The sequence below is a fragment of the Nomascus leucogenys genome, chromosome 23 (assembly GCF_006542625.1).
Source record: "Nomascus leucogenys isolate Asia chromosome 23, Asia_NLE_v1, whole genome shotgun sequence".
NCBI lineage: Eukaryota > Metazoa > Chordata > Mammalia > Primates > Hylobatidae > Nomascus > Nomascus leucogenys.
The window spans coordinates 21573030-21593010 of NC_044403.1; the positions used below are offsets into that span (position 1 = coordinate 21573030).

Sequence of the window (19981 nt, forward strand, 5' to 3'; positions counted from 1 at the left end):
TTTTTAAATTCATTTTTTTGTAGAGATGGGCTTTCCATGTGTTGCCAAAGGTGGTCTTGAACTCCCGGGCTTAACCAGTCCTCCCGCTTCAGCCTCCCAGAGTGCTGGGATTACAGGCGTGAGCCACTGTGCCTGGCTTGGTCTTACTTTTGCTGCCTCATTTATGTTCTGCATTCCAGCCTCTAGATGTGTGCTATCCAATACTACCACTAGCCACACTTGTCTATATAAATTGGAATGAATTAAGATTATATAAAATTGGGGCTGGGCGCAGTGGCTCACGCCTGTAATCCCAGCACTTTGGGAGGCTGAGGCGGGTGGATCACCTGAGGCCAGGAGTTCAAGACCAGCCTGGTCAACATGGCGAAACCCCACCTTTAGTAAAAATACAAAAAATTAGCCAGACCTATAGTGGTGGGCACCTGCAATGCCAACTACTCAGGAGGCTGAGGCAGGAGAATTGCTTGAACCTGGGAGGTGGAGGCTGCAGTGAGCCGAGATCGTGCCATTGCACTCCAGCCTGGGCAACAAGAGCAAAACTCTTGTCTCAAAAAAAAAAAAAAGGTTATATAAAATTAAAAATTTAATTTCGTAGTCACACTAGCCACATTTTAAGCACTCCATAGCCGAGTGTGACTGGTGGTACTGTGTTACGCAGTGGAGAGGACATTTCCATCATCACAGAAAGTTCTGTAGGACAGTAGTGCTCTAGATTTTTTTTTTTTAACAGGCTTAATTCACTTTATTTTTCTTGTATAAAAACCCTATGTTGTAGCCACAGCTGGAGCCTGGGTCCGCTGCACGGAGACTCTGGTGTGGGTCTTGACGAGGTGGTCAGTGAATTCCTGATAGGGAGACTTGGTAAATACAGTCTCCTTCCAGAGATCGGGGGTCAGGTAGCTGTAGGTCTTAGAAATGGCATCAAAGGTGGCTTTGGCGAAGTTGCCCAGGGTGGCAGTGCAGCCTCGCGCTGAGGTGTAGCAGTCATCGATACCAGCCATCATGAGCAGCTTCTTAGGCACAGGTGCGGAGACGATGCCAGTGCCCCTGGGTGCAGGGATGAGGCGCACCAGCACAGAGCCGCAGCGGCCTGTCACCTTGCAAGGGACGGTGTGGGGCTTGCCGATCTTGTTCCCCCAGTAGCCTCTGCGCACGGGGACAATGGAGAGCTTGGCCAGGATGATGGCCCCACGGATGGCGGTGGCCACCTCTTTGGAGCACTTAACACCCAGACCGACGTGGCCATTGTAGTCCCCGATAGCAACAAACGCCTTGAACCTGGTGCGCTGGCCGGCACGGGTCTGCTTCTGCACTGGCATAATCTTCAAAACCTCATCCTTGAGAGAGGCCCCCAGGAAAAAGTCAATGATCTCTGATTCCTTAATGGGCAGGGAGAAGAGATAGATCTCCTCCAGGGACTTGATCTTCATGTCCTTGACCAAGCGGCCCAACTTGGTGACGGGCATCCACTCCTTATCCTCGGCCTTGCCTCCACGAGCTCTGCGGCCTCGGCCCCGGCCCCGTCCACGGCCGCGACCTCGGCCCCGGATGCCACTGCCGAAACCTCCGCGGAAGCCACCACGGTTCCCCAACCCAGGGCCACCAGGGCCTCCGGGCCCCCCCGCTGCACCGGCGTCATCCGCCATTTGGTGTTTTTTCAGAAAAGAAGCAGTGCTCTAGATTTTTAATTGTTGCTTGATACTAGGAAAGTAAATGTCAGAAGCTTGGAATAGATATTTCATAAAAACCAAAAAACATGGAATTTATACTACCTCACTCCCAACAGCCTCAACTTTCTCAAAGTTAAATGTTATTTCTGTAAGATTGTCTTTATATTTAGTTTCGGGTCTTTTCAAAGGTCATTTTAATAGTAATATAGAACAGAATAAAGTAGCTTTACTAAGAACTATTTCTGTCAAACTGGAACAGTTTTATTAAGGTATAACTGATAGACAATAAATTTTGCTTATGTCAAGTGTAAAATACGTTTTGACATGTTTACACCTCTGAAACCATCATTATTATTGATAATATAGCTCATCACCTGCAAAAGTTTGCTCATGCCCATTGTTAATCCTCCCCCTCATTCTTTTGCACCTTCTCTCCCTATCTTGAGACAGCCATTGATCTGCTTTGTGTTTTTACAAAAGTTTGCCTTCTGTAAAAGTTTATATAGATGAGAGTCATGCAATATATACCTTTGTTTTGGCCTGGCTTCTTTCATTCTGAATTATTTTGAGATCCACCCATTTTTCACATACAAAGAGTTCATTATTTTCTGTTGTATGGCAGTATCACATTATCTCATTTTATCCATTAGTCTGTTGATGACATTTGGGTTGATTCCAGTTTGGGTTATTACAAATAAATTGCTGTGAGCGTTTGCATGCAAGTCTTTGTATTGACATATGTTTTTGTTTCTCTTAAGTAAATACCTAGATGTGGAATAAGCAATACCTAGCTATTGCCTTGGATTGTATAGTAGGTTGTATGTTTAACCTTTTAGGAAACTGCCAAACTGTTTTCCCAAGTGGCTGTACTATTTTACATTCACCCCAGTAGAGTATGAGTGTTCCAGTAGCTCCATATCATTACCAGTTCTTGGTATAGCCAGGCTTTAAAATTTTATCTGAGTTATTTTAACAAGAAAAGACTATCATGGTGGAAATAGTTCCCCCCCTTTCCTATGTCTTATTTTTTAAATGCTGCAAAAATAATATTTTGTGTGTGAAAGAATTTTAGATGGTCTCCTACTGATTTATTTACTCTTCTTATTTTCGACAGTCTTTGCTCACTAATACCGATTTGAAACCCAATTTATGAGAACCAATACCTTTTCTTCCTTTTCACTTACATATTTTTCTTTTTTTGTTCTAGCGGCCCCTTTGTTGCTTTATGCAAACAGACGGGACTTGCGATTGGTTGATGCTACAAATGGCAAAGAGAATGCTACGATTGTAGTTGGAGGCTTGGAGGATGCAGCTGCGGTGGACTTTGTGTTTAGTCATGGCTTGATATACTGGAGTGATGTCAGCGAAGAAGCCATTAAACGAACAGAATTTAACAAAACTGAGAGTGTACAGAATGTTGTTGTTTCTGGATTATTGTCCCCCGATGGGCTGGCATGTGATTGGCTTGGAGAAAAATTGTACTGGACAGATTCTGAAACTAATCGGATTGAAGTTTCTAATTTAGATGGATCTTTACGAAAAGTTTTATTTTGGCAAGAGTTGGATCAACCCAGAGCTATTGCCTTAGATCCTTCAAGTGGGTAAGTTTTTGTACAGTGTACGAAGATCATTGTACCTCCTTTTGGTTTTTCCCCACTGACATACACCACCCTGACCCCTATGAGAAAAGAAAGATTGAAAACAGGAATTTTAGATTCTTTGGGCTTCTTTGTTGAGTAGACTTGAATGTGGAAAGTTATGTTGTGTTATTATTATTATTATTTTTGACAGGGTTTTGCTCTGTCACCCAGGCTGTAGTGCAGTGGTGCAATCAAAGCTCACTGCACTGTTAGCCTCCGAGGCTGAAGTGATCCTCCCATTTCAGCCTCCCAAGTAGCTGGGACTTTAGGTGTGCGCTACGACACCTAGCTAACTAAAAAAATTTTTTGTTAGCTGGGCGTAGTGGCACACGTCTCTAATCCTAGCTACTCGGGTGGCTAGGGCATGCAAATCGCTTGAACCCGGGAGGCGGAGGTTGCAGTGAGCTGAGATTGCACCACTGCACTCCAGCCTGAGCAACAGAGTGAGACTTTGTCTCAAAAATTTTTTTTTTTTGTAGAGACGGAATTTCACCATGTTGCCCAGGCTGGTCTTGAACCCCTGGGCTTAAGTGATCAATCACTCTGCCTCGGCCTCCCCAAGTGCTGGGATTACGGGTGTGAGCCACTGTGCCCAGTGCGTTGTGTTCTTAGTGTTTCTGTAAATTGTTTTGGGTTTCTAATAGCCATGTTTATATTTCCTGGGTTTTCTTCTGTATTTATTTTTTGTGATATCAGAAGATAATTTAAAGAGAGAGAAGAAGGAATGAAAACAGGAGAAGTGTTTGATAGCTCAAGATGAGATAGACTAATCTAGGTCTTATAACTTTTATTATATACACAATGATATTGTGATACTAGTGTTTTTTTGTTACACTCTGAAGCGTTATTTAATGTCAGCATTGAATGAAAAATAAAAGTTATTAAATAACTCATTTCTAGTTAGCTAAACATATATTTGCAATAAAGGTTTATTTTCTAATGAGAAGGAATACTTAAAGCTCTGAATAAATCTCATTTCAAAGTGTGAACTGTATCCCCACATTGCTTCTCTGTTACTATGCCTCATTTCTACTATTAGTATATACCATTTTGTGATATTTCTTTATTGAATAAATTGTCATGGCCAGTCTGTCATGGCTAAGTATAGATAACTATCTGAACATGAACCTAAAATGACTAATATTTGGTTAAAATCCAAAGATAAATAACTTGTACTATTTTAATACTTTGTTTTCTTTAGCTTTCAATTGTATTGGAATGCTTTAAAACTCATTTCACTTATAGAAAGGAGTGAATTCTTTTTATGTAATAAATGAGAACTTGGGGAGAATGGAAAAAAGGTTTATATGTGCTTCTTTATCTTGATATCAGGCCTGATTTGGTTACAGAGGTTAATGGGATGCCATGTTGTAGAAAAATGAGAAGACTGACTTGACTGTAAAGGATAACGTGGGTAGTAGTACAGTGAAATTTTAGAGGGAGATGTCTGGAAATACAAATAGGTATTTTTTAGAGTGGAATTAAAACGTGTTTGTTGAAGCAAGATGGTGCTCTTAAAGCACCAGGAAATATTGTAGTGGCTCTGATTGTAGGAAAAAGGATTGGATGTCCTGAGGAGGAGGTCTCAGATGTAACTGTAGTTATCAAAGAATTTGGTTGTTGAGAACTTTATAGATATTTTTGAGAAACGGAGTTTGTGTTTTGCTAACAGAGTTTTTAAGGCTCAGAGGGTGTTGAAATGTTTCTGAGGTTACTGCTTTATAGAACACATAGTATTTTGGTGCTTTTAGTCGTCATTAGGGAAGAATACTTCGGTGAAAACATAAAGTTCTTTTTTCCCCCTCTTTTTCTTCTTGACAAGTTCAATCTTACCACTGTAAGGGTGATGATTGAAATTTAATGAAATATCTATTAAATGGTTATTATGTTCAGAGTTCTGCATTTTGTACTCTGGTTGGAGAGGGGGGGTTTGGTTTATCTTTACCGTTTTATTTAAGGACAGAAAACTTGGGAGAGACAACTTTTTCTTCTTCAAAGCATGTTTATTTGCATTATGTAACATGTATGTGAAGAGAGGAAGAGTGTTAAAATAATTAGAAGGGGCACAAGAGCTGTTACGAGCTTCATTACCAAATTTTGGAATGGGATCTTGATTATTTCTATAAGAGATTAATGATTACCTGATAGTATGTTATTAAAGGGAACTAAATGTATATAGTTCCTCTTGACTCTTCAGTATCTAACAGTTTAGTGAGTAAATTAATCATTTTCATTTTGTTCCCCAAAACTAATGAGCTTTACTTCTGGGTAGCAGGTCTGATAAGTATCTTCTGAAGTAATTTTGCCATTTGATTAAAAAATACTTTAGAGTTTCTGTGGCTTTAATTTATCCTTGTTACTTCTCATTATTGAATGTGAGAATTCACCAAAGACTTAGCTGATAAAAAAGATTATTGGAAGAATCAGTAGTAATGTACTTTGAAGGTAGAAGGTAGTGTTATTTAGTATATGTGCTGCCGAAGCGAGCACAGAAGGTAGTGTTATTTAGCTTCTGAAGGTGGTTCAGTGAAGAATAACTCTTTCTGTGCACTAAAGGCTTGGTGAAACACCCAGTGAAATATTTTGTATTATTTTTGATGTGTGTGGTTAAGGTGGGAGGCAGAGGAGGGGAGAGTAGGGGAGAGAGAGTGGGTAAATTCAACCCCCCCTCCCCGGGTTTAACAGTCCTCTCAAAATTTCTTTTAATTTTGAGAAGTCATTTTGTGTCATGGTTATTTTAAAAACGACTTAACTGGAAACAAATAGAATCTGGTCAAATGGTATATATACATTTGATATATGTACATATGATGGAGCATATTTAAAATTATATTTTAAACTCCTACCCTGAAAAATATATTCATCAAATGATCTTTCAGTGTTAATGATCTTAGATTTGTATCGTGGATTGTGGTTTTAGTTGAAAAGTAATTATAGGTAGAGTACATAATTTGTCAAACAGAAGAGATGATTTCCAGATTTATTTTTTGGGGGAAATACGAAGTTTGAGTTCCAGACAACGTACATGAAAACAGTGCTGAGGAAAAATGTAGACTTTTCAGAGTTCCAGGATCCTGGATTATGAGGTTCACAAGAGCTGACTGAGCTCTCTCATAGCAACTTACGTAAAAGGAAAGCTATTGAATGACTGGTATTGTTTGAGCCCTGGGAACTAGTGCAGACATCTGTGTGCTTTCGGATGTATGGAGTTCTTTGTGTAATCAGTCCATTTAGCCTAGACTGAAGGAAGATTTTATTCCTCTCTCTAAATTTGGCCTCTATTATATTAGTCTGAGATTTTTTTTCCTTATAATAATGACTAGCAATGTACAGTTCAGACTAAGAAACGGGAAGATGTGTGTATGAAATTGTTAGAGAAATGAACAACCAGAGTTACAGTAAACAGTAGTCTTACGTTATAGTGAGTAGAGGTGATTCCTATGTGGCTGCTCCTAATGCTGGAGCCCCTCAATCTGATTCCACAGTTACCATGCTAAGCAACCATACAAAGTTAAACTTTAGTGATTCAATTTGAAGTGAATTTATACTAAACAGCTTTGAATATTTATATTTTAAAAATATGTATTTTTGTTTATTTATTTATTTATTTTTGAGATGGAGTCTTGCTCTGTTGCCCAGGCTGGAGTGCAGTGGCGCGATCTTGGCTCACTGCAAACTCTGCCTCCCGGGTTCACACCATTTTCCTGCCTCAGCCTCCCGAGTAGCTGGGACTACAGGCACCTGCTACCACACCTGGCTTATTTTTTGTATTTTTAGTAGAGACGGGTTTCATCATGTTAGCCAGGATGGTCTCGATCTCCTGACCTCGTGATCTGCCCGCCTTGGCCTCCCAAAGTGCTGGCATGACAGGCGTGAGCCACTGTGCCCGACCATAAAAAGATTCTTTTTGTATGGAAAGTGGAAAATGTAGCCAGTTACTTTTAGGCAGATTATATAGATTCACATATGTTTGGAGATGAGGTTTTTTGAGATCATTATCTAAAAATTAAGAGTGATGTGTTAGAAGAACCACTAATCTTTTCGGGATATCTGGATTATAGGTTTAGCTTGAATGGCATATGAATCAAGGTCTTGGAAATTAAGAAACAACAAACTCGTGGTGTGTCTGTGTGTGTGTGTGTGTGTGTGTGTGTACATGTGTTCTCAAATGTTAATGTAGGGCTTTTTTCTTAAAAATGTCTTAACTCTCATCCAGTTTTAGTTTCTTTATATCAAGTGATATCCATCACTGTGTCTCAAATTAATAAGTTTCAATTGTATTGTCTACTTTTTTATGCTCCATATCTCCTAGCATTTATTGAAGGAATTTTGAAGGGGAGTAGTTGTAGTATAACTGAATGCCTTTACATAACACAGTATTTTAATAGCTTTGCTTTTTAATAAAAGCTTTCTTTGCATGTAGCATTGAGCTTTTCATTCATCCTTAGTAGAAGATTGAAACTTGGTGATGATAAAGAACAGGATACCTTCCTCTGTGTGGCTGGAGATGAAAAAAAAAAAAAAGAATAGGGTACCTTTATGAGTATAGGCTGCCTGCATTTGGGGATTTTGTCTACCTTCAATGTATTCCAGAGTTAATGACTCTTCAGAAATTACAATGAATCTTTAAGATTTTGGAAGGCAGGGTTTGTCAGCTAATTTGTGAACTAGGAATAAAATATGATTGTTTTTATTTTTGTAACAATTGATATTGGTACTATATTTCTTTTAGAAATTTTCACTTAAACTTACTGAGTTTTATACTGTTTTGGTTGTCCTACCACTTGGACCGTGCCTTTCCTTCCTCCATTAGCTCTTTAAAAACGGAACAGTTTAAAATTGTGTTATTTTCTTTGTTCTTTTTCTGAGATCATATCTGTTTCCAATTGGCTTTTGCATAGAAGCAGATAGCCAATTATTTTAAAATCTAAAGCTTCAGACTGGATCTTGCTTTAAAGCACTGGCCCTATGTATGAAGGATCTTGGTGTAAACAACTTACAGTTTTGAAAGATGTTCTGTTAAATTGGGAAGGTCTGTTTTCTATCCCTTGAATCCTAGAACTGGAAGGGAATCTTAAGGATCCTCTAGCTAAATGCCTTCCTTCCCTTCTTTGGGTGAAGAAACCAAGGCCTTTGACCAAGATAAAATGAGAGGGAGCTATATTCTTAGTTGAAATTTTTGAATTCCATGTTTGGTGCTTTTTTTCTTTGTGAAAGGTATCTTACTGAAGCCATGGTTTTTTGTTTTTTGTGTTTTTTTTTTTTTTTTTTTTTTTACAAGTTGAACTACTTTAAAAAATTCAACATGGTAGCTTTGTTTAAAGGACCTTTTAAAAAAAGTTCTAGGTTTTTAGGTATACTCAGTGTATCAGTTTTTTATTTTAGCATTGCTTTTTGCATCCCAGTTAATCCATTTGGATTCAGCTTCCTTTTGTTTGAAGTATGCCCTTTAATGTTTCTTTCAGTAAGGGTCTGTTAATAGTAACTCTTGGTCTTTGTCTAAAAATGTATTTATTTTGTCCTCATGCTTGAAATGATCATTAGTTGGATATAGAATTCTCTGTGATTAGTTATTTTCACTCAGACCTTTGAGGGTGTATGGCTTTAATTGTTGGTACGATTAAGTCTGTGTTACTTTGTAATTTATCATGTATCTTTTTAATATTTTTCTGGTTTTTAAAAGCTTCTCTTGATTTTTGGTATTTTGCAGCTTTGTCTACCCTGTGTCTAGACGTGGATATATTTTTATTTATCCTGCTTAGGATTCATATTTCTAGAATCTAAGCATTTTTGTTGTTTGTTAATTCTAGAGAATTCTTATCCATTTTTTTTCTTAATTTTCCTCCATTCTCCTTAGTTTCCTTTGGAACTCTTGTTCGATATGTGTTCCTTTCTAATTCCCTGTTCCTTTCCTCTTAATTTTGCTCTTTTATCTTCTCTCTCATTATTTCTCTGAGCCACTTTCTGGGTTTTTTTTTTTTTTTGTACCTGCCATCTAGATAACAAAATTCTTTCTTCAGCTGTGCCTAATTTTGTAGTTTAATATGTTAATTGAGGTTTTAATATCAGTGACTATATTTTAATTTTTTTAGAAGTTCCTTGTGCCCCCTTATGAAGAAATTTCAGCTACATAAATTAGAGAAAACACTATATCAGTAATTTTAGACTTGGAAAAAAGTTGCAAAAATTGTACATAGTTCTGGTATAACTTTCACCCAGCTTCCCTAAATATTGACAGTTTTGTATAACCATAGAACAGTTATGTAACCAGGAATTAATGTTAATAGAATACTATTAACTAACCTGTAGACCATATTTGAATTTCTCCGTTTTCCCCATTAGTCCTTTCTCTGGTCCAGGATACCATTTTGCATTTAGTTATCGCCTCGGCCTTTTCTGAGATGTTTTGGAAATCTTTCTTCGTTGTTCATAACCTGGACATTTCTGAAGACTATTGGCCAGTCATTTGTACAACGTTCCTCAGTTTGGCTCTGTTTGCTGTTTCTCGTGATTTGATTAAAGTTATACATTTTTGGCAAGAATACCACAGAAGTGGTATTATGCCCTTCTCAGGGCATCCTGTCAGCAGGCACATTATGTGGATACTGGGTGATGTTACAGTTGATCACTTGGTTATGGTTTTGTCTGCTAGTTTTTTTTCACTGTAGTTACTGTTTTTTCCTTGCAATATATGTTGGAGGCTGTGCAATTATCCTGTTTCTCATCATACTTTTATCCACAAATTTTAGCATTCCTTGATGGTTTTTGCCTGTAGTAATTATTACTGTGGTGTTTGCTGTTTGCCAAATAGCGATTTTTCTAGTTCCATTATTCCTTCTGTGCGCGTTATTAGACTTCTACCTTAACGTAGAGCTGTCCTGTTTGTCTCATTTATTTATTCAGTTATTTATATTAGCGTGATATTGTGAAAATATATTTGGTCTCTGTCCCCTGATTCTTGGCACAGAGCTTCTAAAACCCTTGTAATTTCCTGAGCAGTAGGGGTGCTAGGTGCATCTTTTGTTTTAATATTTGGTCTTTGACTCCAGTGCCTGACATGGAATTCCTAATCCCTTGGAATTTCCTGGGTGATAGGAACATCTTTTGTTCTAATGAGGCAACTCTTGGTAGGCTTCTGGATGGGAGCTGGTCACCAGAAAGACCAAGCCATGATTAGAAGCTTGGAACTTTCAGCTCCACTTCACATCCTTGGGAAGGGGAGAGGGACTGGAGATAGAGCTAATAATCAGTCATGTCTATATAAGAAGCCTCTGTAAAAAAAAAAAAATCCCTGAACTACGGGGGTTTGGAGAACTTCTGGGTTGGTGAACACATGCATTTTCATGTTTCATTAGGATGGAATCTCCTGTGCTCGTGACCCTTCTAGATCTCTCCCTATGTATCTTTTCCATGTGGTTGTTCATCTGTATCCTTTGTAATATCCTTTATAATAAACTGATAAATATAAATAAAGTGTTTCCCTGAGTTCTGTGAGCTACTTTAGCAAATGATTGGACCTGAGGAGGGGATTGTGGGAACCTCCAGTTTATAGCTGGCCAGTCAGAAGCACGGGTGCCTGCACTGGTGGGCGCAGTCTTTTAGGACCGAACCTGTTACTGGAATCTGATGCCGTCTTCACATATATAGTGTCAGAATTGAACTGGCTTGTAGGACACCCAGCTGGTGTTGTAGAATTGCTTGATGTGGGGAACCCCCCGTCACCCCGCCCAGCAATCTGGTGTCAGAAGTGTTCTGTTACGTTGACTCTGTGAGAGAAGGAAAAATGTTTTTCTGATACATTGAGTATGGATTCATGGGCATTTATTTTATCCTGTAGGTTATAATCCAAAACGGTCATGATTTTCTTGCTCAAATTGTTGCAGATTTGGCCACTGGGAGCTCTTTGAAGTTGATTCCCGAGTCATTTGTACGTGCCCTCATTGTTTGTTTATTTATTTATTTATTTATTTATTTATTTTTTTGAGACGGAGTCTCACTCTGTCACCCAGGCTGGAGTGCCATGGTGCCATCTCGGCTCACTGCAAGCTCCGCCTGCCGGGTTTACGCCATTCTCCTACCTCAGCCTCCCGAGTTGCTGGGACTACAGGCGCCCGCCACTACGCCCAGCTAATTTTTTGTATTTTTTAATAGAGATGGGGTTTCACACCGTGTTAGCCAGGATGATCTCGATCTCCTGACCTCGTGATCCGCCCACCTCGGCCTCCCAAAGTTCTGGGATTACAGGCGTGAGCCACCGCGTCCAGTCGCCCTCACTGTTTTTTAAGTACTTATTTACTTTCTGGCGACTCCAGACAGTCCAGACTCATTGTGACCTTTTTCTGTTCCACTCCTTGAATCAATTGTTTCTCCAAGGAGTTCTGGCTTCTTTTATTAGAGAATGGTATTTAGAAATGAAGATGTGGAAACTGGGTATGCTTTTTGCTATTGGATTTTCTTTTTTCTTTTTCTTTTTCTTTTTTTTGAGCCGGAGTTTTGTCCTTGTTGCCCAGGCTGGAGTGCAATGGCGCGATCTCGGCTCACTGCAACCTCCGCCTCCCGGGTTCAAGTGATTCTCCTGCCTCAGCCTCCCGAGTAGCTGGGATTACAGGCATGCGCCACCATGCCTGGCTAGAGACAGGGTTTCTCCATGTTGGTCAGGCTGGTCTCAAACTCCCAACCTCAGGTGATCCGCCTGCCTCGGCCTCCCAAAGTGCGTGACATTACAGGTGTGAGCCACTGCTCCCGGCTGTATTTTCTTTTGTTGTATTTAGTACCTCTCAGTGGACAGAGTTAGGAAATATATGATGTATGTAGACACACATACCGCTAGTTCTGTGTCTTTGCTATATGTAAAAACAAATTCATGTTATCGCCAATTCCAATGTACTACCACAAAATCCTCATTGTAGCCTTCTCCCTTTTTTACTTGGGATATTTACTTCTATTTTGTGATAGTGAGAAACCTGGCTCTCATTATTCATGATAGATTTTCTTATTTGCCCATCTTAGTGTACACATTAAGGGAGTTTTAAAATCATTAGCCTATACCACCATTGTGAGAAACGAATTTACTTTGGTGTTAGGTGAAACAATTGACATGTTCCTGAGAGTAAAAAATAATACAAAAATTTATACTCAGAAAAGTGTTCTTCTTCCCCATCCCTTCTATCCTGGTCCCATCTCCTACCCCCTTTTTTCCAGTCTTTCTCCACCACTCTCTATAGGTATCTTAGTCTTAATAATTTCTGCTTTTTTCTTGTGAATTTGTTTATGTACAAATGAGTTGATAAGTGTGTATATTCTTTTTTTCTTTTATTATACCTCCATTCTCAGAATGTGAATCTGTATATTCTTTATTTTTGAGATGTAGTCTCTCTCGGTCACCCAGAGTGCAGTGGCACCATCTTGGTTCATTGCAACCTCTGCATCCTGGGTTCAAGTGATTCACCTGTCTCAGTCTCCTGAGTAGCTGGATTAACAGATGCGTGCCACCACACCTGGCTAATTTTTGTATTTTTAGTAGAGGCGGGGTTTCACCATGTTGGTCAGGCTGGTCTCAAACTCCTGACTTTGTGATCCACCTGCCTTGGCCTCCCAAATTGCTGGAATTACAGGCATGAGCCACCGTGCCCCGCCAAAACTTAACATTTTGAATGTCATTCCATATCATTTCATAGAGATCTTCCTCATTCTTTTTTGCCAGTGCGTAGTATACCATTGTGTGAGTGTACCATAGTTTATTCAACTACTCTCTATATGTAGGCTTTTAGGCTGGTTTTTTTTTTTTTTTTTAATTAGCTGAGGTATTTTAAAGCAGATTCACACATCGACATCTCACTTGTAAATACTTGATTTTGCATCTCTAAAAAATATTTTTTTTCTAGAATCATAATGCCACTGTCTGTCACACACCTTGCAATGAACAATTCTTTAACGTTATAAATTAGTCTGTTCGTACTCAGGTATCTGTGTCTCAGAAATGTTGCTTTATAGTTGGTTGCTTGAAATCAGAGTCCAAACATTTGGTTTACAAGTTGGATGTGGTTTTTCTAGAGCAGTTCAGTTGGTCCTCCCCCTTTCCCTTTTTATCTCTCACCTTGTTGACTTAATTGAAAAGACTGGGTCAGCTGTCCTACAGAATGTCCCAGATTTTTTATTTTCATTCATTCATTCATTTATTTTTTTGAGATGGAGTCTGGCTCTGTTGCCCAGGCTGGAGTGCAGTGGCATGATCTCGGTTCACTGCAACCTCCACCTCCCGGGTTCACGCCATTCTTCTGCCTCAGCCTCTCGAGTAGCTGGGACTACAGGCGCCCACCACCACACCTGGCTAATTTTTTTGTGTTTTTATTATTTATTTATTTATTTTGAGACGGAGTCTTGCTCTGTCGCCCAGGCTGGAGTGCAGTGGCGCAATCTTGGCTCACTGCAAGCTCCGCCTCCCGGGTTCACGCCATTCTCCTGTCTCAGCCTCTCCGAGTAGCTGGGACTACAGGTGCCCGCCACCACGCCCGGCTAATTTTTTGTATTTTTAGTAGAGACGGGGTTTCACCATGTTAGCCAGGATGGTCTCGATCTGCTGACCTCGTGATCCACCCGCCTCGGCCTCCCAAAGTGCTGGGATTACAAGCGTGAGCCACCGTGCCCGGCATTTTTTGTATTTTTAGTAGAGGCGGGGTTTCACCACGTTAGCCAGGATGGTCTCGATCTCCTGACCTCTTGATCCACCCACCTTGGCCTCCCAAAGTGCTGGGATTACAAGCATGAGCCACTGTGCCCGGGCAATTTTTTTTTTTTTCCTAACAAATTATTGTGGTACTGGATTTATTTTTATCCCCCTGTGTTACTTGGAAAGAAAAATTAGATTTGAAGACTTGATTAGAGACAGATTTAACATTTTGGCATGAATGCCTCCTAGGTAGTACTGAGTACTTTGTATTTGTCACATCAGAAGTTGTCCTATATTGTAGTGATGCTAAGATTATTCAGTAGGTTCAGATGGTCAAATTTTCTGAGCAGTTGGGATGTTAGGTGCATCTTTTGTCATAATATTTGGTTTTTGACTCTAGTGCCTGAAAGTTACTATCTTTATTTGTAAGTTGAGCCCTTTCCTCTTGCGTCCCTGTTATTTGTGGGACGATCCTTTTGTATTTTGCCAAATGCCTATTCCTTATTAACCACTCATCTATTGATTATTTTAGCATGCACTGAGGATTGCTTCTTGTATTTTCTTATTAGAGATATGTTATTGTTTGATGATGTCTTTTCTTGTGTCATATATTTTATTCCATCTTTTATGTGTTTTAATCATTTAAATATTTGTAATTTCTATCAAGTTGTTCAGTTTTCTGAAGTTCTTAAAAATCTACTTTTTTTTTTTTTTTTTTAATCCTGCTGGATTCTTGCTTAAGGTTAAATGTTTCCTCGAATGTTTTATATAGTTTTGGACTGTGAGCAGATCTTCAGAGAGGCTGTCCTTGAGAATTCTGAGTGACTTGGGGGCATATTCTTCCAGAGAGATTTTGGGTTGCTTTTGCCAAGTTCACTGGAGGTGTTTCTAGTGACCACTTAACTTTTTTTTTTTTTTTTTTTTTTGAGACAGAGTCTCACTCTGTTGCCCAGGCTGGAGTGCAGTGGCACAATCTCGGCTCACTGCAAGCTCTGCCTCCTGGGTTCTCGCCATTCTTCTGCCTCAGCCTCCCAATAAGCTGGGACTACAGGCACCCGTCACCACGCCCAGGTAATTTTTTGTATTTTTTAGTAGAGACAGGGTTTCACCGTGTTAGCCAGGATGGTCTTGATCTCCTGACCTCATGATCTGCCCACCTTGGCCTCCTAAAGTGCTGGGATTACAGTCGTGAGCCACCATGCCCAGCCGACCACTTAACTTTTTAGAGTATAATTTATATACAGTAAATTGCACAGATCTCAAGTGTGAAGTTTGAGTTTTTTTTTGAGGCAGAGTCTGACTCCGTCAGTGGCGCAGTCTCAGCTCACTGCAACCTTTGCCTCCCAGGCTCAAGCAATCCTCCCATCTCAGCCTCCCGAGTAGCTAGGACTGTAGGTGTGTGCCACCACATCCGGCTAATTTTTGTATCTTTTGTAGAGATGGGGTTTCACCGTGTTGCTCAGGATAGACTTGAATTCCTGGGCTCAAGTGATCTGCCCACCTCAGCCTCCCAAAGTGCTGGGCTTACAGCACGAGTTTTTTTTGTTGTTGTAAAAACTTCTGGGACTACAGGCATGAGCCACTGTGCCTGGCTTAGTTTGAGTTTTGGTAAATGAGTTATCAAATGTTGTCATTGCCTTATTCAAGCAGAAGTCATTTTTTATATTTAATTTTTGAAGTTGGGAGTTTCTGTACTATGTGGATAGAATAAATCAAACTCTAAACCTATGTAGGGGCAGTCTTATGATTACGAAGTCTTGGGTGATCTTTCCTACCTTTTCAGAGCCTGGGGCAAGACAAAAAAGGCTTCCTTGTCTCCCTCTGCCAGTGGGCAGATCTTTCTACTTCATTGTTCTTTGAGAGTCCATGCTTTGTGCAGGAATCTTACTTCTCTAACACTGTGTCCTGTGTGCCAAGATCTTCCCTGGTTTGTCATTGGAACAGAAGTTTCTCAGTTTCTGAAATCAGAAAATCCAGGGTCGTCATAGCATCAGGTCAAATATATACTGCTTTTTTTTTTCTTTTTTTTTTTGTTTGAGATGGAGTCTTGCTCTGTCGTCCAGGCTAGAGTGCAGTGGCACAATCTCGGCTCACTGCAACCTCTGCCACCCAGGTTCAAGCCATTCTCCTGCCTCAGCCTCCCAAATAGCTGGGACTACAGGCGCCTGCCACCACGCCCGGCTAATTTTTGTATTTTTAGTAGAGATGGGGTTTTACCATATTGGCCGGGCTGGTCTCAAACTCCTGACCTTGTGGTCTGCCCGCCTTGGCTTCCTGAAGTGCTGGGATTACAGGCGTGAGCCACTGCGCCTGGCCATGTACTGCTTTTTACTTTCCTGTTCATTTTTGGTCTCAGGAGATTTCCCCTACTTTCTTGGTAAGTTCTACATTTAAAGGGGTGTTTGTATATTTTATTTTGTGTATATGTACAAATCAAATAAAAAGATTCACCAGTAGTTCTAGATGTTTTGTAAAAGAAGTATTTTCTGGTTGTCTTTTTACCAAATTACCAGAATAGAAACTCTGACTTACATGTTTTAAAATATTGTCTATTCTTTCATGTACCATGTGCATGATAGTTGAGAATTATTCATACTTACTAATATGTATATTAATGACTTATTTTAATTATGGGTAGGATTATATAAGTAACTTCAAGGATCATGACATGATTTATGATCCAGTATAGATCTGGGTCACTTAGTTTTTATAGCTCAAGTCTCAATGTCTTAATTAGTCACCTTTGTATGTAATTACATCTTGTAAAGGGTGAAATTTTATCCCTTTAGTCTAGATTTATTGAAACTGAACATTTCTGAACATTTTCATTATGGGAAACTGAATTCAGATTGAGTATACATACCAAATTAGGGCTTGTGAATATTTTGGAAGATTTGTTGTTTTATCCTTTCCTAATCAAATAAATGCTTTGGATTGTAATAAAAATGTATAAAGTAAATTTGTATAAAATGGCTTGTGTGTCTAGTCTTATTATCGGTTTGAGATATTTTTATTTTCCTGGCATAAAAAATTGTGACATCTTGAAAACTTAATATATGTTTACTTGCTTTACTTCCCTCCCAGTTAAAATGAAGCTCATCTTCTACCTTTCACTCCATTTAAAGATTATTTTCCAGAAAGCATTGCAAATGAATATCAGACCAGACCCAGCAATAAAATTACATTTGTGTGGACGCTAATGAACAGCATATAACAGCCTGGTCCTGGTTTTCATGATTTTTGGATGAATAGCAGATGTGTATACTATTGCAAAGTGGAGCTGTGACCACATATATTTATTTAATTATTCAGTATCAAGTACATATGTTCATTCTCTCTTAATTCAAAGCCAAAATAAAGCTAATTGAGGCCAAAATAAATTAGAGGCCAAATAGATTACATAACCAGAGTTAGTAAAGATTACTGCTGAAGTGAGATTTCTTCTATATAAGCCTATAGCCTAGCTTTTGAGAAGCCAAGGGAGAGATTTATCACACGCTTTCTGTTTCCCAAAGCATACTAAAATTGGCTTTAAAATATGTTGCTGATAAAAGCCCTTGCAGAATATAATAGACAACTAGTTGAATTAAGCGACTTCATTGTTAAGTGCTTTTATGTATCTACAGGTTTCTAAGGTAGATTCTAACGTAGATTAAATACAAAAACAAAACAACCAAACCTGCTCCTTAATATGTACACACCAATTATTCTTTATTTTTTGAAAGAGTCTAAAATAAAATTAAGTAGTCAAGGAGTTTACGTCACAGTTTAGTTTTTAAATGGCTGAGTTAAGGGAGAGATTTTCAAGTATCAGTGTGAGATATTCTTCTTCTTCTTTTTTTTTTTTGAAACGGAGTTTCACTTCTGTTGCCCAGGCTGGAGTGCAATGGCATGATCTCGGCTCACAGCAACCTCCGCCTTGCGGGTTCAAGGAATTCTTCTGCCTCAGCCTCCCAAGTAGCTGGGATTACAGGCATGTGCCACCACGCCAGGCTAATTTTGTGTTTTTGGTAGAGATGGGGATTCACCATGTTGGTCAGGCTGGTCTTGAACTCCTGACCTCAGGTGATCCGCCTGCCTCGGCCTCCCAAAGTGCTGGGATTACAGGCGTCAACCATTGTGCCGGGCCGATATTCTTCATTTTCCTCATAATAGAAAATGTTTGTGTCATATCCTAGCAGATCTTGAGAATGTTTTTTTCCCTCAGGACTTTTCCTGCGTCACATCCCTGTACCATGTCCTCTGAGCAGGCCTCAGTAGCTACCACTCCTCTTGGGTCAGCTTCAGTGCTGCATCCTTGAATGCAATGAATGCCTCTTTCCTGGCTCACTGGAGCTCGTTGCCATTTTTCTGCTTTCCCTAGAGCAGTGGTCCCTGAACTTTTTGGCACCAGGGACTGGTTATGTGGAAGACAGTTTTTCCACAGGAACTGGGCAGTAGCGGGGTGGGTGGGATGGTTTCTGGATGAAACTGTGCCACCTCAGATCAGGCATTAGATTCACAAATGGAGGTGTGCAACCTAGATCCGTTGCATGAGCAGTTCACAATAAGGTTCGCACTCCTGAGACTAATGCTGCCACTGATCTGACAGGAGGCAGAGCTCAGGCAGTAATGCTCGCTTGCCTGCTGCTCACCTCCTGCTGTGCAGCGAGTTCCTAGCAGGCCACTGACTGCTACTGGTCCACAGCCTGGGGCTTGAGGACCCCTGCCCTAGAGAAGGGCACAGTCTCATAAAGCAGATCCTAAGACTAAAGACTCATTCTGCTGCTGGGTCACTGTGTAAACTGAAGACGCCTACTTGTTACTTTTTAGGCATAGCATTTATCTTTTCCTGTTAGGTTCTCTTTTTTTTTTTTTTTTTTTGAGATGGAGCCTTGCTCTGTCACCTAGGCTGTTGTGCAGTGGCGTGATCTGGGCTCACTGCAACCTCCGCCTCCCAGGTTCAAGCGATTCTCATGCCTCCAGCCTCCCCAGTAGCTGGGACTACAGGCGTGCATCAGCTAATTTTTGTATTTTTAGTAGAGACGGGGGTTTCACCATGTTGGCCAGGCTGGTCCTGAACTCCCAACCTCAGGTGAGCCCCCCCCACCCCCGCCTGCCTTGGCCTCCCAAATGGCTGGGATTACAGGTGTGAGCCACCACACCTGGCCAGGCTCTCTTTCTTAATCCTTATCTTGGATACATAATTTAGCTACTCTTGGGGAAATGTGCCAAATGAGGATTTGGTACCAGTCTTATTGACCACTGACCAGTAAAAATGAGTGCCAAGCTTTACACAATAGCAAACTGAAGCAGAAAGGGCTCGCCTCTTGGCTTTTTTTTTGTTTTTTGTTTTTTTAAATAAAAGACCATTTTTTAGAACAGTTTTGGGCTTACAACAAAATTGGCTGAAACAAAATACTCCTAATTTCTCTCTTCCATCCCCTGTATTGTTGCCATCATTCATTTCACTTACATATAAGCTAAAATCACTGACTACATTGTTGCTGTTACTATTTTGAACAAACTGTTACCTGTTAGCTCAATTAGGAATAAGAAAAGGCCAGGTGCGGTGACTCAAGCCTGTAATCCCAGCACTTTGGGAGGCCAAGGCGGGTGGATCACCTGAGGTCAGGAGTTTGAGAACAGCCTGGCCAACATGGTGAAACCCTGTCTCTACCAAAAATACAAAAAATTAGCCTGGCATGGTGGTGCGTGCCTGTAATCCCAGCTACTCCAGAGACTGAGGCAGGAGAATCGCTTGAACCTGGCGGGTGGAGGTTGCAGTGAGGTGAGATTGTGCCATTGTACTCCAGCCTGGGCAACGAGAGTAAAACTCTTGTCTCAATTAAAAAAAAAAAAAATTAAGGAAAATAAGTTTTTATTTTACCTTCACTTATTCCTTCTCTAATGCTGTTACTTTCTTTTTGTAGATCTATTTTTGACCTATATTATTTTTCTTCCTGAAGAGCTACTTTTAACATTTCTTAAAAGGCAGGTCTACTGGTAACAAATCCCTCAAT

At 40.1% G+C, this 19981-nt stretch overlaps 1 protein-coding gene and 1 pseudogene across 2 annotated transcripts in view; one reads left to right on the top strand and one right to left on the bottom strand.

Annotated features, from left to right (window-relative positions):
* The window catches only part of LRP6 (LDL receptor related protein 6), a 155779-nt gene that overhangs the window by 20127 nt on the left and 115671 nt on the right, over positions 1 to 19981 (top strand). Inside the window, exon 2 of the mRNA XM_003265508.4 lies at positions 2878 to 3271. Within this exon, the coding sequence (XP_003265556.1) occupies positions 2878 to 3271 (394 nt within the window). The remainder of the gene's footprint in view (positions 1 to 2877; positions 3272 to 19981) is intronic.
* Positions 728 to 1673, bottom strand: LOC100587279 (annotated as a pseudogene). Its single transcript, XR_004028354.1, has one exon. The product of XR_004028354.1 is annotated as a 40S ribosomal protein S2 pseudogene (transcript).